Genomic DNA, 26,231 nt, shown 5'->3' with positions numbered 1-26,231 from the left:
ATAATTTACGCTGCTGCTACTCTGTTTATCATATATCCTGAAGTCTAGTCACCGTACCCCTACACATACAGTGCATTCGAAAAGTATTCAGACCCCTTTACTTTTTCCACACTTTGTTACATCACAGCCATATTCTAAAATTGATTAAATAAATGTTTTCCCTCATGAATCTACTACACACAATACCCCATAATGACAAAGCAAAAACAGTTTTTTTGAAATTTTTGCACATTTATAAAAAAATAAAAAACTGAAATATAACATTTACATAAGTATTCAGACCTTTTACCCAGTGCTTTGTTGAAGCACTTTTGGCTGCGATTACAGCATCAATTCTTCTTGGGTATGACGCTAGAAGCTTGGCACTCCCGTATTTGGGAGTTTCTCCCATTCTTCTCTGCAGATCCTCTCAAGCTCTGTCAGGTTGGATGGAAAGCGTCACTGTACAGCTATTTTCAGGTCTCTCCAGAGATGTTAGATCGGCTTCAAGTCCGGGCTCTGGCTGGGCCATTCAAGGACATTCAGGGACTTGTCCCGAAGCCATTGCTTACAGTTTGTGTATGCCAAAACAGGCCCCCTCCACTCATAATTGTCCAGGTTTTGTAATGTATACTGTTCACAAATTGTATGTTTCCTGTGATATTTTCAGTTTGTTCTACCTCTTACTCACTATGTAACAATCTCTTGTGGACTGTGTGAAAGATATACTCGTTAAGGAAGAAGTCTGTTCATTGGAGCACAATGGTCTGGCCCTGTGCGACTGCTGAGCCATGTCTTCCTGCTTTAATTAAAGACTGCTCCACATACAGCTCTCAGCCCCCTGTATTTATTCTCCACACACACACACCTCCTTCATCTACAGATGGCATGGCCAGTGCCACAACAGACACACATTCAGAACCCTTCAACAGACGGCCAAACCAAGTGAGACAGTATCCTCAGCCCCTGTGACCTTTCACCCTTTCACTTGAGAATATAGACCCATCTTTCTCTCACGGTGTTTAACCTTTAACCTGGATGTTATGATCAGTGGTCAAGAGATTCAGAGAGAGAGAGAGAGAGAGAGAGGAGAGAGAGAGGGGAGGGAGAAAGAGAGTCACAGTCTGGGCCGTTGGCCCACAAATGATTCGCCCACTGACTCATGAATAAGAGTACTGAACTTCACGCTAGTGTTACTAACTATAAGGAAATTATGAACAGTGAGGGATGTTCTTGGAATGTATACGAGTTTTCAAACCCAGACATCCAGTGAGTGAGTATGATTACCATTTATACTAGTGTCTTGGGGTAGTGGAGTATTGAATTTAATCCATTTGAAACTACTTCCAGACCTTCATAATGATTGAAAGTTTCTCACAACAGACCTTCATAATGCTGTGATAGTTTCTAACAACAGACCTTCATAATGCTGTGATAGTTTCTCACAACTGACCTTCATAATTCTGTGATAGTTTCTCACAACAGACCTTCATAATTCTGTGATAGTTTCTCACAACAGACCTTCATAATGCTGGGATAGTTTCTCACAACAGACCTTCATAATTCTGTGATAGTTTCTCACAACAGACCTTCATAATGCTGTGATAGTTTCTCACAACATACCTTCATAATGCTGTGATAGTTTCTCACAACAGACCTTCATAATGCTGTGATAGTTTCTCACAACATACCTTCATAACGCTGTGATAGTTTCTCACAACATACCTTCATAATGCTGTGATAGTTTCTCACAACAGACCTTCATAATGCTGTGGTAGTTTCTCACCACATACTTGATTGATATACTCAGATAGACAAAGAAAAAAGAGGCAGCCTTCTAAGTAAAATAACATCCTCCTAGCCATCGGTCTCTTCCTACTGTACCCCTCCTCACAGCACAGGTAACTCTCTTTACTCTCTCTCTAACACCACTCAGGTAACAGGCACAGGCTCCCAGTTAAAGAGAGACACACACGGACGCACACCTGCTGCACAAACAGCTCCTTCTCCTTTCACATAACCACACCCACTCGTGAGTGCACAGATAGGCAAGTTGCAGCCCTCTCTGCCTCGTACGCACGCACGCACACACTCACAAACGCACACACGAATGCAGACACAATCGGTTGCCTGTTCCCTGCTTTAGACAAAGGCCTTCTTTATCCTTATGGCTCGGGGTAGGTTGCCTGGTACACAAGATATCTAAGAGGGTGTGGGAACTGTTTGTGATCCTTCCACACTAGAGGAGTCAATTACTCTCACAGTAAATGAATGCATCTTGAATATATACAGTGCACTCCATAATTATTGGGACAGTGAAGCATTTTTTCTTCTTTTGGCTCTATACTTTAAATGTTGGATGAGGTTAAAGTCCCAATTGTCAGATTTAATCTGAGGGTTATTTCATCCATATCGGGTGAACAGTTTAGAAGTTACAGCACTTTTTGTACATAGTCCCCTCATTTTAGGGGACCAAAAGTATTGGGACAAATTCACCCTGTATATGCACAGTGCATTGTGAAAGTATTCAGACCCCTTGACCTTTTTCCACATTATGTTACGTTACAGCCTCTTTCTAAAATGGATGAAATTATTTTTTCCCTCATCAATCTACACACATTATACCATAATGACAAAGCAAAAAACTGGTTATTAAACATTTTTGCTGAAATATCACATTTACATTAGTATTCAGACACTTCACTCAGGACTTTGCTTAAACCCCTTTGGCAGAGATTACGCTACAAGCTTGGCACATCTGTATTTGGGGAGTTTCTCCCATTCTTCTCTGCAGATCCTCTCAAGCTCTGTCAGGTTAGCTGGGGAGCGTCACTCCACATCTATTTTCAGGTCTCTCCAGAGATGTTCGATTGGATTCAAGTCTGGGCTCTGGCTGGTCCACTCAAGGACATTCAGAGACTTGTCCCGAAGCCACTCCTGCGTTGTCTTGCCTGAGTGCTTAGGGTCGTTGTCGTATTGGAAGGTGAACCTTCGCCCCAGTCTGAGGTCCTGAGTGCTCTGGAGCAGGTGTTCATCAAGGATCTCTCTGTACTTTGCTCTGTTCATCTTTCCCTCGATCCTGACTAATCTCCCAGTCCGTGCCGCTGAAAAACATCCCCACAGCATGATGATGCCACCACCATCCCTTACCGTAGGGATGGTGCCAGGTTTCCTCCAGACAGCCTGACATTCAGGCCAAATAGTTCAATCTTGGTTTCATCAGACCAGAAAATCTTGATCCTCATGGTCTGAGAGTCCTTTAGGTGCCTTTTGGCAAACTCCAAGGCTGTCACGTGCATGTGTGAGTGTCTTCCGTCTGGCCACTCTACCATAAAGGCCTGATTGGTGGAGTGCTGCAGAGATGGTTGTCCTTCTGCAAGGTTCTCCCATCTCCGCAGAGGAACCCTGGAGCTCTGTCAGAGTAACCATCGGTTTCTTGGTCACCTCCCCTGACCAAGGCCCTTCTCCCCCGATTGCTTAGTTTGGCCGGGCGGCCAGCTATAAGAGTCTTGGTGGTTCCAAACTTCTTCCATTTAAGAAGGATGGAGGCCACTGTGTTCTTGGGGACCTTCAATGCTGCAGACATTTTTTGGTACCCTTCCCCAGATCTGTGCTTCGACACAATCCTGTCTCGGACCTCTAGGGACAATTCCTTCGACCTCATGGCTTGGTCTTTGCTCTGACATGCACTGTCAACTGTGGGACCTTATATAGACAGGTGTGTACCTTTCCAAATCATGTTCAATAAATTGAATTCACCACAGGTTAAGTTTAAGAAACATCTCAAGGATGATCAATGGAAACAGATGCACCTGAGCTCAATTTCGAGTCTCATAGCAAAGGGTCTAAATACTTAGGTAAATAAGGTATTTCTGTTCATGTTTAATACATTTGCAAACATTCCTCAAAACCTCATTTTCGCTTTGTCATAATGGGGTATTGTGTGTAGATAGATGAGAACAACTAACAATTTAATATATTTTAGAATAAAGCCTTAACTAACAAAGTATGGAAAACATCAAGGGGTCTGAAAACTTTCAGAATGCACTGTATTTTAAAGTAGTAAAAACGAAGTATTTGGTCCCATAACACACAATGACTACATCAAGCTTGTGTCTCTACAAATTTGTTGGATTAATTTGCTGTTTGTTTTGGTTGTGTTTCAGATTATTTTGTGCCCAATTGAAATGAACGGTAAATAATGTATTGTGTCATTCTGGAGTCACTTTTATTGTAAAAAAAATAACAGAATATATTTCGAAACAATTCTACATATAAGTGGATATTACCATGATTACGGTTAATCCTGAATGAATCATGAATAATGATGAGTGATAAAGTTACAGACACACAAATATCATCCATCCCCAAAAATGCTAACCTCCCCTTTTTTTGCAAGGGTGAGATGTTAGCATGTCTTAGGGGATATGATATTTGTGTCTATAATTTTCTCACTAATTTGTAGTGTCACAAGCTTGATGTAGTCATTGTGTGCTATGAATATGGGACCAAATACTTAACCTTTTAGTAAGTGAATTTGTCCCAATACTTTTGGTTCTCTAAAATGGGGGGGGGACTACGTAAAATGCAGCGTGGTGAGCGTACATATTCCTTTTTATTAGAATGTCACCAACAAAAACAAGCCGACCGTGAAGCTTAACAGGGCTATGATGCCTCTAACAAAGTTAACTACCCACACTGAAAGGAGGGAAAAAAGGGCTACCTAAGTATGATTCCCAATCAGAGACAACTATAGACAGCTGTCCCTGATTTAAAACCATACCCAGTTTTCAATCAGAAATAAAGAAACATAGAAAAGAAAACATAGAATGCCCACCCCACATCACACCCTGACCTAACCAAATAGAGAAATAAAACGGTCAGGGCGTGACAGATATCAAATCGAACTTTGAGTATTGAGCCAAAAGAAGAAAAAATGCCTCACTGGCCCAATAATTAGGGCACTGTACATGTCAGGTGGGGAAAATGTTATTACCAAAGCAGTGTGGGATAGTATAAGAGACACAAGTTGGCTGACACACACTCAGTTGGTCATACACACATGTACAATAAGACAGTATCCAGTCTGAGTCTATAACCTGTTCATATCCAGTCTACAACTGTGTTGTGCCCCAAAGCCTTAGGGTGTCGCTACTATCATGCAGCAAAACATGTAACACCTTGCAAACCTGCCATGTCTGCCCATTCCATCTAGGCACCGCATCTACTGATAACTGCCAACAAGGTCATCTCCATAAATACATCCGAGTAAGTTATGTATTTCATGCACTCATTACATTTCTAATGAAGTTACATTTTCATTCATTCATTTCAAAAGTTTATAATTTGATTTTGTTTATAAGGTGTTATTTGGGAGTGTTATGAACTTTGGTGTAGGTGTTTCTGTGTCATTTTAGTAAGCCATTGTAAGACAGAATGTCTACATCGTTAATTAGCAGTACACTAGCATCTCTTTTGAATATGATAAAGAGCAATGTAATTTGTGGCATAATCCCGTATCAGACTCATATATCATGGATATGACCATAAATTCACAGCAGAGGGAGTTTCCCCCAACCACATCGACGGGACAGTAGAGGAGAAGGTGGAAAGTTTTAAGTTCCTCATCACTGACAAACTGAAATGGTCCACCCACACAGACTGTGTGGTGAAGAAGTCATAAGAGTGCCTCTTCAATTTCAGAAGGCTGAAGAAATTTGTCTTGTCACCTAAAACCCTCACAAACCTTTACAGATGTACAATTGAGAGCATCCTGTCGGGCTGTATCACCGCCTGCAACTGCACCGCCCACAACCGCAGGGATCTCCAGAGGGTAATGCGGTCTGCACAACGCGTCCCTGGGGGCAAACTACCTGCCCTCCAGGAAACCTACAGCACCCGATGTCACAGGAAGGCATAAAGATAATCAAGGACAACAACCACCCGAGCCACTGCCTGTTCACCCCACTATCCCCCAGAAGGCGAGGTCAGTACAGGTGCATCAAAGCTGGGACCGAGAGACTGAAATATCTATCTCAAGGCCATCAGACTGTTAAATAGCCATCACTAACACAGAGAGGCTGCTGCCTATATACATGGACTTGAAATCATTGGCCACTTTAATAAATGGAACACTAGTCACTTTAATAATGCCACTCTAATAATGTTTACATATCTGCATTACTCATCTCAAATGTATAAACTGTATAATATTCTATACGATTCTACTGTATCTTAAATATGCCGCTCTGACATTGCTCGTCTATATGTTTATATATTTTTAATTCCATTCCTTTATGTGTATTGGGTGTATGTTGTAAAATTGTTAGATATTACTTGTTAAATATTACTGCATGGTCGGAACTAGAAGCACAAGCATTTCACTACTCCCGCAACAACATCTGCTAAACACGTGTATGTGACCAATAAAATTTGATTTGAAATTCAATTCTGATTCAAGTCTCCATGTCACGTTCTGACCTTAGTTCCTTTTTTATGTCTTTGTGTTAGGTTGGTCAGGGTGTGAGTTGGGGTGGGTAGTCTATGTTCTTTTTTCTAGGTTGTTACATTTCTATGTGTTTGGCCTAGTATGGTTCTCAATCAGAGGCAGGTGTCGTTCGTTGTCTCTGATTGAGAATCATACTTAGGTAGCCTGTTTTCCCCATTTTGGTTGTGGGTGTTTGTTTTCTGTCTCTGTGTCTGCACCAGACAGAACTGTTTCGTTCATGTTGTTGTTTTTGTATTTTTCAGTGTTCTATTAAAAATAATTATGAACACGTACCACACTGCACCTTGGTCCTCACCTTCTTCCACCTACGACGTTCGTTACACTCCATGTCTGTATCCTCAGACACTTTAAGTTAGCATGTTTTCCCTTTGGCAGGACAAACCATAAAGACAGAACATAGTGTGATCTCTATGGGATAGACATGGTAATAATGTTATCGTGGTATTCACGGCAGTTAAACAAGCACATTGTGACTGTGGTAATATGGTATGATGACTGGTGTCACTGTTGGGATTGATTAACAGCCTTACGACAGTCAATACTCTTTCAAGAATCAGTCCTCCTCAATCTCGATATATTTGCATAACTCTCTGTATCTCTTCCCAGTTTCAAAGGGAAAGTCAGGGGACAGACAGAGACCTGTTCTGAAGATGGAGTCGTGTGTCTCCTCCATGTCCCTTGTCCAGAGTTATGTGGTCTGTTATGGGATGAGTGTGTTTGAGCAGGCGGAGCAGAGTGGCCTGGCGGTGTGGTGTGACCCCGTCCTGTGTGTGTGTGAGGAGGCAGTGAAGCCCTGTCACATCGTGACATTAATCGCCCTGCAGTACATTGGGGGACTCTGCCACTATGCCATAGACATCCGATATACCCTATGTGACATCATTGCACTATTGGCTATGCTGGTGAGGCACCGCCATATCATTGAAATGGCCAGACTGGGCTTTCCCATTCAAGTTAAGTTCTAGTAATTATATTTCTATGGGCAAAGTGGTATCGGACTATGAAGGAGATTATCAAACCTTTCCTCCACTAGAACTGAGAGTAATGTGAGGAGATTCATTCAGGATTGGATACTGAGATGAAAATGACATCAAATGTATTTATAATGAAACCCCACCTGAAAAGCAATTGCAACACTCTGAACCACTTACTGCGACCATTCCCTCAAAATCAAAAGACTAAAGTCGTTGATGTGACTTGCTGGGTAGATGTTTTTAAAAAGGGGTATTCTGATTTCTCCTTGTCTGCTGTGTGCACCCATAGGTGAGGTTCTCTAAGGCCATGGATGGGAAAGAAAGTGCCCTTAATGTTGACACTTGGTGAGGGTCCTAAGCCTGTTCAGATCCTAGGGCAGCTACCCCTGCCCTTTTAAGACATACTGACAACCTGGCTTACCATGGCACAAAGAACTGACACACAGGGAGAACTTTGGTGGACGGACACACACCTGAGTATAGCGAGAGAGTGATTTTAGCAGTCTTTGATTAGAGGGACACAACATTAGAGAGATTTCTTGTTGAGTATATGACCTCCGACAAACACGGCAAAGAGTCGGGATCCTAGCTAACAGACAGCACAAACAACAATTTATTATTTAAAAGCCCACAAAAATGTGGAGCTTCTCGCATGTAAACAATAAGACATCTGCAGCTTTGCCTTCCCCCTCTCGGTGCACCAGCAAATCCTGTCCCCTCGACAATAATATCCCCCCTGTCAAAGAGACAGATTGTGTGAGGGAGACGAGCAGCAGACACACACTCGACTTAGTCAGGAGGGTAAGTTTCAAACCTGCGGTTCAAATACTATTTGAAATCATTTCAAATACTTTAGCTGTGCTTGATTGAGCTTCTGTGTCACAATGAACCATCAGAAAAGTCCCAAAAGTGCAATCCCCGCCCATCTGGCACTTTAGGCAGGGTAAAGTCAAAATATTTGAACGATTTAAAAAAGTATTTGAATCCAAATCTGATGAGTTTATGAAGGAAGTACTCTAATTAAAGGCTGATTTCTTGTCTCAATTCAGATATCAAAATATTAGCAAATGTGCTCTATTATTGCTTTGTATTGATCTGTTCATTTATCTAGGTTAGTCTCATTTAGATTACATTTATTTTGCAAGATGCTGCGTAATAGATGGGGATAAATGACTAATTACATTACATCTTCTTCTAGGAATAGCATTGAATTCGGGTGAATGCCATAATATTGAATTGTAAAAAGTAGGCTAAGGATGAACTGAAGACCTCTCATCACAAAGCAACCTGAAGCCCTGAGATGTTTGAACTTTTCAACAATCCTGTGTGAGAATCCACATCATCGTAACAATGGACAGCACTGTTTCATTGACTATGGTAGATCCATAAATTTGGATGCATTTGTGAAGGCCTTAAATAACTTATGACTTTGAAAAGTAAGGCAAAGGAATCTTGCCCAAGTTCTGTTATTGATGTGTTATTTACATTTAGTTCAGATCCACTCAAACAGCTTTCAATCAAAGATTGCTTAATTCAGATCTGATCATGTGTCAGAACTTGTACATGTACTTTGAACATTCTGTTGATGCATCTGTGGTATTCATCCACTTCTCCCTCTTTCTCTGCTCCAGTTTCGATCCAAGACAGCATTTTTTGTCTTTCTCTCTCCTTTATTATCTGGACAGGTATGGACAAGTCAACTGAGGGCTGCTTGTTTTGAAACATGATTGGGGTTGGTAGAGAAACCACCTCAAAGTTGAATAGGCTGGCAGGTAGCCTAGCAGTTAAGAGTGTTGAGCCAGTAACTGGAAGTTTGCTGGTTCTAATCCCCAACCTGACTTGGTTAAAAATCTGTCTATGTGCCCTTGAGCAAGGCACTTAACCCTAATTCATCTGGAGAAGAGCATCTGCTAAATTACTAAAATATACACAGTAATATTTGTTTTGCATGTAGGGGGAAGATACAAAGGATGAAAGAGCACAGCCTCAGGAGGTGAAATGGAGTCATGCTAAAATGCTAACTTTTGAACATTTCAAAGGACAAACTCCATAGTTCTCTTTCAAGTTGGCAAGTAAATGACAGACACTGTACCTTGCAGCCATATCTGGGGTTAATTTTTGAACAGAATACTAACATGTACAACTGAAGGGATTAACTCATGAAGAACACTGCACAACTGTCTTTGATTGAAGAACTGTTTAACTTTATTGTAGGACAGAAATGTATTATTGTGCATGAGTGCATATGTGCATGTGTGAAACCCTCCCTATATCAATTTAGATTATGTGAGGCCATAGCCAACTCAGTGGTTGGAACAGCCTGCAGGCTTCAGCTCTAGATGGGTGTGCAAGAAACATTGTCAGGAAGGGCCTTTCACACAGCCCGTGAGCCACGCTTCCTCTCTGCTCTGTTTTATCATTCAAATACAGGATCACCACACACACTCATAAACAAAAGGAGAAACAGACACGTTTGTGAATCTAATGGGTATTTTAAAATATATGTTTTCTGAATACACTCAAAATATGAGATATCATCAAGGGGAAAAACTGGTTGGTTGTTTTATGTTATGTACATTTTTAGATGTATCATTCCATCCTTTCCACGTTTGATCAATGTACTGTACGTATCAACGTGATGTCACTACAGAAAATGTGTCAAATGTATAATAAAAAGTCACACTTGCTTACAATTTAAATGATATGTACATCATCGAGGGCACACTGCCTGCCCTCCAGGACATCTACAGCATACGGGGCCACAGGAAGGCTAAGATGATCATCAAGAACCTCAACCACCCGAGTCACAGCCTGTTCACCCCACTAGCATCTAGAGACAGTACAGAGTACAGAGACAGTACAGGTGCAGCAAAGCTGGGACCGAGAGACTGATAAACAGCGTCTATATCCAGGCCATCAAACAGTCATCACTAGCCTTCCTCTGCCCAGTACCCTGCCCTGAACCTTAGCCAGCAGCATACCACCCTGCATCTCACTGCTGGCTTGTCTCTGAAACTAAGCAGGGTTGGTCCCTGGATGGGAAACCAGATTCTGCTGGAAGTGGTGTTGAAGGGCCAGTAGGAGGCACTTTTTCCTCTTGTCCCCCCCAAAATATCCCAATGCCCCAGGGTGCTGTCTTTCAGATGGGATGTTAATTGGATGTCCTGACTCTGTGGTCAATAAAGATCCCATGGCACTTATCGTAAGACTAGGGGTGCTAACCCCGGTTTCCTGGCTAAATTCCCAATCTGGCCCTCATACCATCATGGCCACCTAATCATCCCCAGCTTCCAATTGGCTCATTCATCCCCCCTGTAGATATTCCTCAGGTTGTTGCTGTAAATTATAATTTGTTCTCAGTGAACTTACCTGGTAAAATAAGGGTTAAATGAAAGACACAGTCAATACCCAGCTACCACCCGGAACTCTACCCTGCACCTTAGAGACTGCTGCCCTATGTACATTCACACCCCTTGACTTTTTCCACATTTTGTTACATTACAGCCTTATTCTAAAATTGATTGAATTGCTATTATAATGACAAAGCAAAAACAGTTTTTTTTCTACATTTTTGGTAACTTATAAAAAAATATATATATAAAATAATATTTATGCAGCGACGCTCCTGACAGAGCTTGAGGGGATATGCAGAGAAGAAGGGGAGAAATTCTCCAAATACAGGTGTGCCAAGCTTGTAGCGTCATACCCAAGAAGACTCAGTGCTGTAATCGCTGCCAAAGGTGCTTCAACAAACTACTGGATAAAGGGTCTGAATACTTATGTAAATGTGATACTTTTATAAATTAGCAAAAATGTCTATAAACCTGTTTTTGCTTTGTCATTATGGGGTATTGTGTGTAAATAGAATACAATTTAAAGCATTTTAAAATAAGGCTGTAATGTAACAAAATGTGCAAAAAGTCAAGGGGTCTGAATACTTTCCGAAGCCACTGTACACCTCTAGCCACTCTCACCCATGCATACGTGTACACACTCAAACAAAGCCACAAGTGCACATTAAATACACAGCACACACATGCATACACACAAACACACACACGTGCATACATGTATACACACACAGACTGTCTGAGTGACAAGTGATGGGGCCGGTGCTCCAGAGAGAGGGAGGGGAGGGGCGTAGGGAGGGAATATGAAGGAAAGAAAAGGGGAGGGAGTAAAGTGTACACTGCAGTAAATTAAGTTGTAAACCTCAGTGAGGTCTAAGTGAAGGCACATCACTCTTGACCTCAAATAAAAATCCATCACTCAGAGGACCATCACTCAACTGTTGACTCACAGCAAGAAAACCTTAGATTAACATAGTCATAACATGATAACTAATAATAACCATTATGGATATTCTAAGTTTATAGTAATATACAGGCCATTTCCCTGGAATGATTTACCACTGACTCAATGATGAGTGATGATAAGGAACCCACCAGGCATAGTTGAACCAACCTTCTGTCAATGTTTCCACCACAGCTGTGTTTTTGTCTGTGGGGTCTGAGTCAGTCAAGTTATGGCTGTCTCCTTCACCTCCCCCAGACAACAAACATTACTATATGGCTGTGACATCACAGACTGTGGGAAGCCCCCACTGCCACACAATAATTATGGTCTGATCCAAAGAGGGCTTAGTCACAACTTTACCCAATATTTGTTATGGTATATTCTATCATATTTGCCTAAATGATAAAATTACTCAGTCAATACTTTCCTTCCCACAGCAATATATTCTGGTGTTAAAAAATGCATGCTTAGGAGCAAAACAGTCAGTGATCAAGGGATATGTTTAATTTCCTAATGAAAGACACATTCAACTTGGACAATTCTGCAATCTATATTGAATCTGTTTATGTAAAGTGAAACATTGGCTCTTAATTCATTTTTATGTACAGATCCTCGTATAAGCCTGGAGTGCAGCAGCTGTTGTATGTCTATCCGTTTCTGCAAGTAGATATATGCTATAAGCCAGTAGGCAAATCAGTAGCACAGACTCACACACAGAGATATACCCTCACACACATTCATTCAACCAGCACAGACACCGACACAGACAGAGACACGCACAGGCTCGGACGCAGGCACACACACTCACACACAGTCTTTTCCCAATGACAGCACACTTAGTCATACACAAGACAAACTAAATTACTTGTGGGTATTCTCTAAGCATCACCTTGGCACTCTCTCTCACTACAGCCATTAGTGTTACATCAACTATCTATATCTAAACAAGAAGTCGTCTTTGGGGACATGGCCTCAATCAAACTTAGTTTAAAAAAACAAAGCCGATTAGAGCATGCCTGCATCCCAAATGAAACTCTATTCCCTAGTATTTATTTGTTGAACCTTTATTTAACTGGGCAAGTCAGTTAAGAACAATTTTTTTATTTACAATGATGGCCTATGAACAGTGGGGTAACTTCCTGGTTCAGGGGCAGAACCACATATTTTAACCTTGTCAGCTCGGGGATTTGATCTAGCAACCTTTCGGTTATTGGTCTAACGCTCTAACCACTAGGCTACCTGCCGCCCCACTTTTGACCAACATAGGGAATAGGGTGCTATTTGGGACAAACTCCATGTAATAGCCTCACAGGCACTAAACAGTTATATTGCTAAGCTGTTGAATGTCATCATTGCATCAGTTGTTTGTTCCTCAAAAAGGTCTGTAAACAGCTTAGCCAGATTGCAGTTCCTATGAGACACAGAGTTAAATGGGCAAACAAACATGCTAGGAGGCAGAGTGAGGGAGAGAAAAACACGCTCCCTGCACAAACACTGCTGTGAGAAACACAAATGCACGCAACACACACACACACACACACACACACACACACACACACACACACACACACACACTCCTCAGTTTACAGTGTAGTCACTAGAGGGCCTGCAGCTGAACTGAACTGTCTCCTGGTGTAGACTAAGACGTGGAAAGTGTGTGTTAACACTACAGCACCAACTTCCAGCAATGTACAGTTCATTTAATACCCCCCCAACCTATTCCAGACATGCACTTACCTGCCCTGCTCTGCAACTACTCACAGCTCCTGCCTCCTACTGTAACCACTACACCTCAACATCAAAGCCTCACAAAACCTAATGTCCTATACTGTACCCAAGAAGATGGAAATAGAATCAATGCAAACAATAACACTTCCAGTGGTGGAAAAGCACCCAAGAGAGATACCTTAACTGAAAATGACCCAAGTAAAACTGAAAGTCACCCAGTAAAATACTACTTGAGTAAAAGTCTAAGTATTTGGTTTTAAATATACTTAAGTATCAAAAGTAAAAGTAAAAAATAAATGATTTCAAATTCCTTATATTAGGCAAACCAGACAGCACAATGCTCTTGATTTTTAAATTACGGATAGCCAGGGGCATACTCCAACACTCAGACATACAGTATATAATTTACAAATGCTTAATTTGTGTTTAGTGAGTTCGCCAGACCAGAGAAAGTAGGGTTGTTTTCTTGATAAGTGCATGAATTTGACCATTTCCCTGTCCTGCTAAGCATTCAAAAATGTAACAAGTACTTTAGGGTGTCTGAAAAGATGTATGGAGTAAAAAGTACATTATTTTCTTTCGGAATGTAGTAAATTAAAACTAAAAGTCATAAAAGTAATGAATACTAATATATATATAGAATCCAGTACTAGTCAAAAGTTTGGACACACCTACTCATTCTAGGGTTTTCTTTATTTTTACTATTTTCTACATTGTAGGATAATAGTGAAGACATTGAAACTATGAAATAACACATATGGAATTATGTAGTAACCAGAAAAGTATTTTTAATATTTGAGATTCTTCAAAGTAGCCACCCTTTGCCTTGATGACAGCTTTGCAGACTCTTGGAATTCTCTCAACCAGCTTCTCCAACAGGCTTTTCCAAAAGTCTTGAAGGAGTTCCCACATATGTTGAGCACTTGTTGGCTGCTTTTCCTTCACTCTGCGGTGCAACTCATCCCAAACCATTTCAATTGGGTTGAGGTCGGGTGATTGTGGAGGCCAGGTCATCTGAGGCATCACTCTCCTTGGTCAAATAGCCCTTACACAGCCTGGAAGTGTGTTTTGGGTCATTGTCCTGTTGAAAAACAAATGATAACGCAAACCAGATGGGATGGCATATTGCTGCAGAATGCTGTGATAGCCATGCTGGTTAAGTGTGCCTTGAATTCTAAATAAATCACAGACAGCGTCACCAGCAAAGCTCCCCCACACCCCCTCCTCCTCCATGCTTCATGTGGGAACCACACATGGAGATCTTCCGTTGACCTACTCTGCGTCTCACAAAGACACATCAGTTGGAACCAAAAATCTCCAATTTGGACTCAGACCAAAGGACAGATTTCCACCGGTCTAATGTCCATTACTCATGTTTCTTGGCACAAGCAAGTGTCTTCTTATTATTGGTGTCCTTTAGTAGTGGTTTCTTTGCAGCAATTTGACCATGAAGGCCTGATTCACGCAGTCTCCTCTAAACAGTTTATGTTGAGATGTGTCTGTTACTTGAACTATGTGAAGCATTTATTTGGGCTGCAATTTCTGAGGCTGGTAACTCTAACTTATCCTCTGCAGCAGCAATAACTCTGGGTCTTCCTTTCCTGTGGTGGGTCCTCGTGAGAGCCAGTGTCGTCATAGCGCTTGATGGTTTTTGCACTTTTGCACAGGTCGACTGCACTTGAAGAAACTTTCAAAGTTCTTGACATTTTCCTGATTGACTGACCTTCGTGTCTTAAAGTAATGATGGACTGTCATTTCTCTTTGCTTATTTGAGCTGTTCTTGCCATAATATGGACTTGGTCTTTTACCCCTACCTTGTCACAACACAATTGATTGGCTCAAACGTATTAAGAAGGAAAGAAATTCTGCAAATTATCTTTTAACAAGGCACACCTGTTAAATGAAATACATTCCAGGTGACTACCTCATGAAGCTCGTTGAGAGAATGCCAAGAGTATGTAAAGCTGTCATCAAGGCAAAGGGTGCCTACTTTGTTTAACACTTTTTTGGTTACCACATGATTGCATTTCATAGTTTCGATGTCTTCACTATTATTCTACAATGTAGAAAAAAATAAAGAAAAACCCTTGAATGTGTACAGTAGGTGTGTCCAAACTTTTGACTGGTACTTTATATAACTAGTGAAGTAAAGATACCCCAAAAACGACTTAAGTAGTACTTTAAAGTACAGTGCCTCCAGAAAGTATGCATACCCCTTGACTTATTCCACATTTTGTTGTTACAGCTTGAATTCAAAATTGATTAAAACAAAATTATTCAACCATCTATCTACACACAATATCCCATAATGACAAAGTTTTTAAAAAGTTTTTAAAAATGTTTACAAATGTATTGAGAATTAAATACAGAAATATCTAATTTGCATAAATACCCCTGAGTCAGTACATGTTAGAATCACCTTTGGCAGCAATTACAGCTTTGAGTCTTTCTGGGTAAGCCTCTAAGAGCTTTGCACACCTGGACTGTACAATATTTGCATATTATTATATTTAAAATTCTTCAAGCTCTGTCAAGTTGGTTGTTGATCATTGCTAGACAGCCATTTTCAAGTCTTGCTATAGATTTTCAAGCCGATTTAGGTCAAAACTGTAACTCGGCCACTCAGGAACCCTCAATGTCGTATTGGTAAGCAACTCCAGTGTATATTTGACCGTGTGTTTTGGTTATTGTCCTGCTGAAAGGTGCATTTATCTCCAAGTGTCTGTTGGAAAGCAGACTGAACCAGGTTTTCCTTCAGGATTTTGCCTGTGCTTAGCTCTTTTCCGTTTCCTTTTATCCTAAAAAACTCCCTAGTCCTTGCCAATGACAAGCATACCCATAACATGATACAGCCACCACCATGCTTTAACATATGAAGAGTGGTACTCAGTGATGTGTTATGTTGGATTTGCCCAAAATATAACACTTTGTATTCAGAACAAAAACAGGATGCATGTTTTGGAATATTTGTATTCTGTACAGGCATCCTTCCTTTCCGCTGTCATTTAGGTTAGTACTGTGGAGTAATCACAATGTTGTTGATCCATCCTCAGGTGTCTCCTATCACAGGTATTAAACCATATAACTACTTTAAAGTCACCATTGGCCTCATGGTGAAATCCCTGAGCGGTTTGCTTCCTCTCCGGCAAGGGAGTTAGGAAGGACGTCTGTATCTTCGTAGTGACTGGGTGTATTGATACGTCATCCAAAGTGTAATTAATAACTTCACCATGCTCAAAGGGATATTCAATGCCTGCTTTTAATTTTTTTTTTTTTTTTTACCTATTTACCAATAGGTGCCCTTTGTGAGGCATTGGAAAACCTCCCTGATCTTTGTGGTTGAATCTGTTTGAAATTCACTGCTCGACTGAGTGACCTCACAGATAATTGTATGTGTGGGTACAGAGATGAGGTAGTCATTCAAATATCATGTTAAACACTATTATTGCACACAGAGTGAGTCCATGCAACTTATTATGTGACTGGTCAAGCACATTTTTACTCCTGAACTTATTTAGGCTTGCCATTAAAAAAATGGGTTAAATACTTATTTTTATTTTATTTCACCTTTATTTAACCAGGCAGATCAGTTGAGAACAAGTTCTCACAACTGCGACCTGGCCAAGATTAAGCAAAGCAGTGCGACAAAAACAACAACACAGAGTTACACATAAACAAACGTAGTCAATAACACAATAGAAAAATCTATGTACAGTGTGTGCAAATGTAGAAGAGTAGGAAGGTAAGGCAATAAATCAGCCAGCAAAATATTTACAATTTGGAATTAACACTGGAGTGATAGATGTGCAGATGATGATGTGCAAGTAGAGATACTGGGGTACAAAAGAGCAAGAGGATAAAAAACAATATGGGGACGAGGTAGTTGGGTGTGCTATTTACAGATTGGCTGTGTACAGGTACAGTGATCGGTAAGCTGCTCAGACAGCTGATGCTTAAAGTTAGAGAGGGAGATATAGGACTCCAGCTTCAGTGATTTTTGCAATTCGTTCCAGTCATTGGTAGCAGAGAATTGGAAGTGAAGGCGGCCAAAGGAAGTGTTGGCTTTGGGGATGACCAGTGAAATATACCTGCTGGAGCTCGTGAAACGGGCGGATGTTGCTATGGTGACCAGTGAGCTGAGATATTGTTCTCAACTAGCCTACCTGGTTAAATAAAGGTTAAATAAATAAATAAATAACATAAAAATAAGCAAAGACCTAGCTTTACCTAGCAAAGACTTACAGATGACCTGGAGACAGTGGGTTTGGCGACAATTATGTTGTGAGGGCCAGCCAACGAGAGCATACAGGTTGCAGTGGTGGGTAGTATATAGGGCTTTGGTGACAAAACAGATGGCACTGTGATAGACTACATCCAGTTTGCTGAGTAGAGTGTTGGAGGCTATTTTGTAAATGACATCGCCGATGTCAAAGATCGGTAGGATAGTCAGTTTTAAGAGGGTATGTTTGGCAGCATGAGTGAAGTAGGCTTCGTTGCAAAATAGGAAGCCAATTCTAGATTTAATTTTGGATTGGAGATGTTTAATGTGAGTCTGGAAGAAGAGTTTACAGTCTAACCAGACACCTAGATATTTGAAGTTGTCCACATACTCTAAGTCAGAACCGTCCAGAGTAGTGATGCTAGGCGGGCATTTGCGGACAGCAATCTGTTGAAGAGCATGCATTTAGTTTTACTAGCATTTAAAAGCAGTTGGAGGCCACGGAAGGAGAGTTGAATGGCATTGAAGCACGTCTGGAGGTTAGTTAACACAGTGTCCAAAGAAGGGACAGAAGTATACAGAATGGTGTCATCTGTGTAGAGGTGGATCAGATAATCACCAGCAGCAAGAGCAACATCATTGATATATACAGAGAAAAGAGTCGTCCCAAGAATTGAACCATGTGGCACCCCCATAGAGACTGCTAGATGTTCAGACAACAGGCCCTCCGATTTGACACACTGAACTCTGTCTGAGTAGTAGTTGGTGAACCAGGCGAGGCAGTCCTTTGAGAAGCCACGGCTATTGAGTCTGCTGATAAGAATGCGGTGATTGACAGAGTCAAAAGCCTTGGCCAGGTTTATGAAGACAGCTGCACAGTACTATCTTTTATCGATGGTGGTTATGATAGCGTTTAGGACCTTGATCGTGGCTGAGGTACGGTGGGATTCGAAATGGTCGGTGATCTGTTTGTTAACTTGGCTTCTGAAGATTTTAGAAAGCAGGGCAGGATGGATATAGGTCTATAACAGTTTGGGTCTAGAGTGTCTCCCCCTGAAGAGATGACCGCTGCAGCTTTCCAGTCTTTGGGGATCTCAGACGATAAGAGAAGTGGAACAGGCTAGTAATAGGGGTTGCAACAATTTCAGCTGATAATTTTAGAAAGAGAGGGTCCAGATTGTCTAGCCCAGCTGATTTGTAGGGATCCAGATTTTGCAGCTCTTTCAGAACATCAGCTGTCTGGATTTGGGCGGAGGAGAGGCGGAGGGGGGGGGGGGGGGGGGCTTGGGCAAGTTGCTGCAGGGGGTGCTGAGCTTTTGGCCAGGGTAGAGGTAGCCAGGTGGAAAGCATGGCCAGCCGTAGGAAAATGCTTATTGAAATGATCAATTATCGTAGATCTGTCGGTGGTGACAGTGTTTCCTAGCCTCAGTGCAGTTGGCAGTTGGGAGGAGGTGCTCTTATTCTCCATGGACTTTACAGTGTCCCAAAACATTTTGGAATTAGTGCTACAGGATACACATTTCTGTTTGAAAAAGCTAGTCTTAGCTTTCCTAACTGACTCAAGACATTTCAGCTTTTTCTTTTAATTCATTTCAAAACATTCCTAAAAACATAATTCCACTTTGACTTTATGGGGTATTGTTTGTAGGCCACTGACACAAAATCTAAATGTAATCCATTTTAAATTCAGGCTGAAACACAACAAAATGTGTAAAAAGTCACGGGGTGTGAATACTTTATTTACAGTTAATACTGTATTTTTACTTAAGTACTTTACACCACTGAACGCTTCTAATATAATATTTTACAATTTTAATGAATAATTGATGTGAAAGTTTGAATCTGTACTTTAGGTGGTGTTCCTAAAGTATCTATATGTAGTGACAGATGCCTGTGTGCATTATATGGATACATAATCCTTATACAGTACACAATACTGTCTCAGACTGTAAAGTCAGTCTCTGGATTAGAGCAAATGTCAGGGATTGTTATTGTGCATATTTTACTCTATTACATTTATTGAGTTGTTAAATGCACTTTAAAATACATTTTAATTCCATAACAGTGAAATATTATGGAGTACACCCATATGATAATGAAAATTTACCCCTGAACTATCACAAACTGTCTTACTCTAAAAGCACATTATGTCGACTGCACATTAGAGGAACACACACTCTCAGTTCAAATGCCATGAAAATAACATATTATGACCTGGTGCTTTTTTCAATATAATGTAAAATTGAGGGTGTTTTTGATTATCTATTTTTCCGTCTACCTCAAAATGTATGCATCTGACCCGCAGCAAAGCAATAGTCTGAAAGCAGCACCATGGCACGGTTTTGACAGGATTAACTTTCATATTCAACATTATAATCCGCCCCATACCAGACCACACCCTTATCCGAAGGTCACAACATCTAACAATGGTACACACTGAGTCTACATTCCACATTACAATGCACAGAGAGAGAGAGAGAGAGATAGGAATCCATATGGATAGATAGGCTATACTACCTCATGAGTATCTTTAGCTTCTGTGCTGGACGGTTGCCAGCGACAGTGTGAGAATCCAGGCCATCCTAGCGTCTGGCTGAGCCTCTATGTGCTATCCATGACTGCCTTGTGTTCCTCCCGGCTTCTTTCCCTTCAGTCGTTTTCCTTCACTTTTTACTCCACTCGTCTGAAGACCAGTGTGCCCAGGCAAGTGAACTGGTCGACAGGGTCCAGACTCCTCCGTTGTATCCCTCTTCTCCTTCTCCACCAAAAAGCTGTTTAAAAAAAAATGTTTTAAGTGTTCGCTCTTCTGGCTACTTACCATGCAGATCCCTCTTTAAGCTTTTGCTCTCCCTCTCCTTGCTCACAATCCTTCTCGCTCTCTTTCTCTCCCTCTGCTACTGTTGGGGTAGTGCACTCTCTCCTATTCTTTCTATCCTCCCTCTCCTCTCTCTTTGTTGGTCTATAATAGTTTAGTGTTGCATATTAACACCTGCTTATAGAAAGAGAGGGAGAGAGGAGTGAGCTAGCAGCCATCTGCGTGAGTGAAAAATATTTCCTCTCTGTGAGTATGTGTGAGAGTGTGTCTGTGTGTGTGTGTGTGTGTGTGTGTGTGCATGCATGCATGCATGGGTCGGATTCTCGTGTGTCAACAAAAATGTACTGCAAGTGGATAGCAGGCAGGTAGGAGGGGGAAAGGGGTGGGAAGTAGACAGTGTGTGTGCTCAGGCATGTGTGTGTGTGTGTGTGTGTGTGTGTGTGTGTGTGTGTGTGTGTGTGTGTGTGTGTGTGTGTGTGTGTGTGTGTGTGTAATTAAGTAGGTAGAAAAATATCAGTTTGCAGAAAGAAAGTATCTGCAAGACATGCTTGAACTCCTTGGCTTCTACCTCTCTAGCACTGTAACTCCGTAATTAAACATTTAAAAAACAACAGTTAACACTGATGTGTTTTGAAGTTGACTTTCTGAGTTTTATTTTCATGATGTCTAACAATTATCCAGAAATCAATCATATAAATTCTGTCTCTAGTTGGCAGTTGATGTGCTTTCATAACTACTCAATATTGTACATTCAATCTTACAATGGCAACTTGTTTGTGGATAAATGACAAGTTGACACTTTTCAATCAACACATCAACTGAATACCATTGGGTGGTGTTATGGGTTCTCACTCCCTGCCTTTGAGTGCTTCCCTGCTCTGTTAAGTGTGGTGTTGAGGTATAAGGGGAGAACTATTAGTACAGTGTCTCTGTCCTAAATGGCACCTTATTGCCTACATCGTGCATGACTTTTGACAAGTAGTGTAGTGTACTACAGTATATAGAATATGGTGCCATTTGGGACACACACAGTGTCTGTTGGAGGCCCTGTCCACGTTGCATACCTGCCTCCACTAGTTGACATGTACTAGCGCACACTTCCTGCAGGCTGAATGGCAAAGGAACACACTCACAGCAATCATAACAATCAAAACATGAACGCTACAGCAGTAGAGAGAGAGGGCGAGAGAGAGAGAAAAGAGACAGGGCGAGAGAGAGAGAGAGTTGCCCAAGGCAATAGGAATATTTTGGAAGGGTGCGTAGGAGAAGAGGGAAAGGAGGGAGAGAAATCATTAACAGAACACCTGTCTCTCTCTGACTCCTAATAAATCAGAGGGGTTTCATCTGTCTGGATTTCTCATTTTCTGAGGGGGTCATGTTTCCGAGCGAGTGGGGAGGAAGGGAGGAGGAGATTTTTTGGTAAGATAAGTTCTTCGGCATTTCGAAATTTGAGAACATATTTGAGATTTTATTTGACAACGGCAGTATCTAGCACTTTGAAAATGTATTTGGAGGATCAAAAATGTCAAATTCATCCAACCAAGCAGATGTTGTAGCGGGTGCAGTGAAATGCTTATGTTAGTAGCACCTAACAATGCAGTGAAATATCAAACAGGTACACAAATAATTCATTTCAAAAACCAAAAAAAACGGAAAGAACAAGAAGAAATCAAGAAATGTCGGAACGAATCCAATTAACAACGAAAATAGCACTGTAACAGTAATCCAAATGCAATCTATAAGTACAGTGTATACATTGGATGAATTTACAAAAGATATACTAGAAATTATATATAGAGCAGTAGAAATATTAGTGTGACCTATGTCAAGAATACAACATATAAATAAGTATGTGGTGTGTATAAACAGTGTAACTAAAATTCAATGTACAATAGTATAAATACTACAATGAGCTATGTCAAGAATACAATATGTACTGTAAGTACACAGTACAAAAACACGTAGGAAAATTGATAGAATTGCAGGAAATTAGCTTCCAGAAATGAGTCCAGAATATAAATAATACTGTATATGTGTCTGTGAATGATGTGTATAGACATTATGGACAGTATCTGAATATAAATGTGTGTACAGCAGTAGTTATATAGGATGAGCCATTAATAAAATACATTATATATATATATATATATATATATATATATATATATATATATATATATATATATATATATATATATATATATATATAAAGTAATTAAAACAGTATGTAAACATTATTAATATTGAAATGCAAAACAGTTTGCACAAAACGGGTAACACATGCAGGAGGACTTCAATCCTATGATAGTACAGCAGTAACTCTTATACCAACAAGATAAACAAGATATGTTTCGGGTTTTATCTCCATACAAATATAGTGTAGTGATAGTATAGAAAAGCAGGACCAGTTTCACATATATAAATATTTATGTATACCTATACACAACAGAGCAGGCTGTCTGAAGAAAAGTGAAGACAACATTACTGTTTGAGTAAATCAAGCTTGTCCATTTAACACAGTGAGAGCATTACAAATCATCAGAGTTGAAGTAGGTCTAGTCATCTGCTAATATTCAAGCAAAAAAATTGGAACAATACAAACCCACTCTCACATACTGAAAACCAGGTGGTGGCCGTTCTGGCCAATATTACCAGCAAAAAGCCACTGTAGGTGCCAGGTTTTGTCCCAGCCCAGCAGTAACAAATCTTATTAAAATAATCAAAGTTTTAATGAAAGACTATAAGTTGGTCATTGAATCAGATGTGTTACAGCTTGGCTAGAACAAATACCTGCAACCACACCGGCCCTTTGCGGATAAGTCATCCCTTCCGTAAACAAACCTAGAGACTGACCATAGACAACAGACGGAGAGCAACAGGGAAACAAATCCATTGATGGGACCCGAAATGCAAAGGAATCTCTTATCTCCCTCTACCCCTCCTCTCCATCTGTTCTGCTTCTCTTGGGTGCAGAAGTTCAGCACTACTGTTCTAACTCATGTTGCCAAAGGACGCGTTGCTTGCTTCGAGGCATACAGTACAGTTGAGTTTGTTCAGGGAGAAAATGAGGAAGGAGAGACAACATGAGTACAGCTTTAGTTAGAACAACTGTAGAGAACACTGAAGCACACAAGAGCAAACATTCAGACAGTAGACACAAATGTGCTACATCATATTATGTTACTGAGTTATAGCATAAAACTCATTTTACAAGACATCATCTTTTATGGATTGATAAGAATGGCCTTTCTTGTTGTCCCCCTTAAACTTCATATCAGAATATTACATACACTGAGTGTACAAAACATTAAGAACACCTTCCTAATACTGAGTTGCACAGCCCCCTTTTGCCCTCAGAACAGCCTCAATTCGTTGGGGCATGGACTCTACAAGGTGATGAAAGCTTTCCACAGGGATGCTGGTCCATGTTGACTCGAATGCTTCCCGCAATTGTGTCAAGTTCACTGGATGTCCTTTGGGTGGTGGAACATTCTTGACAAGCATGGCAAACTGTTGAGTGTGAAAAACCCAGCAGCATTGCAGTTCTTGACACAAACTGGTGCACCTGGCATCTACTACCATACCCCATTCAAAGGCACTTACATATTTTGTCTTGCCCATTCACCCTCTGGATGGTACACATACACAATCCATGTCTCAATTGTCTCAAGGCTTAAAAATCCTTCTTTAACCTCTTCTCCCATTAATCTACACTGATTGAAGTGGATTTAACATGTGGATCATAGCTTTCATCTGTATTCACCTGGTCAGTCTATGTCATGGAAAAAGCAGGTGTTCATAATGTTTCGTACACTGAGTATATATACCTAATAGAAACACAACAGACTGCAGGAGTGAGATTGTCTACTCACCCCATCCAAGACCTTCACGACAAGAAACACAACGACCAAAACGGCATGGTCAGAACACAGGGAAGCACACACACCACCACACAACTGACACGACCACAAAGAGAAACAATGGGTGAGAAAGCACCAGTCTCGTGCTGATGGGATGCGGCGAGAGAGAGAGAGACTACACATTCCAGGGGAAGAGCGTTATGGATGCATTAACTTAGGTTAATGTTTTATGGGTTAGGCTTTGAGCACTTGAGCATTTCTGGGGCCATATTATGACCATTGTAGTCCAGTCTTTAAACATTGCGTGTGGTTAGCCATTGCTTATGTGTGTGTATGTGTGCGTATGTGTGTGTACGCACATGTTCGTGCACAACTAGATTGTCAACTCGGCAGACAACAGAATCAGATTTTTTTTAGTATGAATGACAGAGCAACCAGGCTAGCTGCTAACTTGAGCAGTGTAATGTTAATGAGTCAAGCCTTTGGTGGGGGGGCATTTAAAAGGCTATAAAGTCTGCAATTAATTTATTAAGACCAAATTGGTTTCAGTGATAGTATAATATGTAACTTGCTCTACTTATACAGCAGATTTTGATAAATTCAGTCAAGCAGTTACTTCAACATGTCTCCTGTTTTACCACCCATAATACTCCAGGAAATTTACAGTGGATTCAATGAGCGTGTCTGAGTCCCAAATGGCACCCTATTCCCAATATAGTGCACTACTTTTGACCAGAGCCCTATGGATGCCCTGGTCAAAAGTAGTGCACTACCGTAGGGAATAGGGAGCCATTTGGGACTCCCCACGAGTCATCAATTCATATCCTTAATGACTTACTGTACGTCTGTATAATTTCATATGAACAGGAGCCCTAGCTAATGAGTAGCCACAGGTATAATATTTAACATGGATAACACACTCCCTAATGAGGTAATGGGTGTTTTACTATTGGCACTGTATCAAACAATGGAGTGAGGTGAGTGAACACATTAGAGCCTGTGTCCCCCAATAGTTTTAATATGCTTTCTCTCAATGTTAATGGGGGGCGAACAGGCCCGCCTTTTCCTGTAGTCCACAATCAGCTCTCCTGATGACAATTGATTTGAAAGACCTTGGACAGGTTAAAATGGCAAGGTGGTGGAAACCCATTAAGTGTACGTTTATCACCGGTCATGATGGAAAGGAGACAAACCAGGAAGCCTTTTAAGGGATCCAGGACATATCAAAGACAAGCTGATGACTTTGCATTGCTTCTTTGGTAGGTCAATGATACAGCATGAAAGTGGAGGAGGTGGGGCCAATGGTGTCTTGCAGTGGGTGTGTGTGAGTGTGCCTGTCTGTGTTTTGTGCATTTATTTACCCAGGAAAGTCATGACAAATTACAACACATTCTCTTTTGCAATAACGACCTGACCGACCTGACCAGCACAATGATTCCGTGCAGCAAAGCAGTGTGTGTGTGGTGAGGGTGTGTGAGCATCGCTGTGTTCCACTAACCTTGGCTGGAGGCCGAACCTTGATGACTCACCAACAGGGCCTCCTGGTTGTCTGCCAGGGCCTGCTTGGCCAGGTAGCGCTCCCTCTTCACCTTCAGCCCCAGAGACTCAGGGACGTCCGGCACCATCCAGTCTATCGCTCGCAGGACAATGAACACCACATGCTGAAGAGAGGGAGGGAGGGAAAAATAGCACACATTAGCGGTGACAGGAAGGTAGAGAATAGAGAGAGAGAGACAGAGAGAGGCAGAGATGGAAAAGAGTACCGAGGGTGAAATTACAGAGAAACTTCAGTGGAAGTAGAGGGATTCTGAGAAGAGCAGTATTAAGGTGATAAAATATTAAAGAGTAAAAT

General features: G+C 41.1%; 1 protein-coding gene across 2 annotated transcripts in view; it reads right to left on the bottom strand.

Moving 5' to 3' along the window:
- The window catches only part of ano11 (anoctamin 11), a 67,052-nt gene that overhangs the window by 11,347 nt on the left and 29,474 nt on the right, over nt 1-26,231 (bottom strand). The window contains exon 22 of one of the 2 annotated variants that reach the window (XM_090184700.1): nt 25,878-26,040. In XM_090184700.1, coding sequence (XP_090040826.1) covers nt 25,878-26,040 — 163 coding nt within the window. Of the gene's footprint in view, nt 1-20,221; nt 20,617-25,877; nt 26,041-26,231 lie in introns of those variants that run through there. The other variant, XM_021616228.3, reaches the window with a different exon arrangement.

This window comes from Oncorhynchus mykiss, chromosome 9 (assembly GCF_057628025.1).
Source record: "Oncorhynchus mykiss isolate SJ-2025 chromosome 9, ASM5762802v1, whole genome shotgun sequence".
Classification (NCBI taxonomy): domain Eukaryota; kingdom Metazoa; phylum Chordata; class Actinopteri; order Salmoniformes; family Salmonidae; genus Oncorhynchus; species Oncorhynchus mykiss.
Note: the sequence above shows the minus strand (reverse complement) of the source record. Positions and strands in the feature narration are given on the sequence as shown.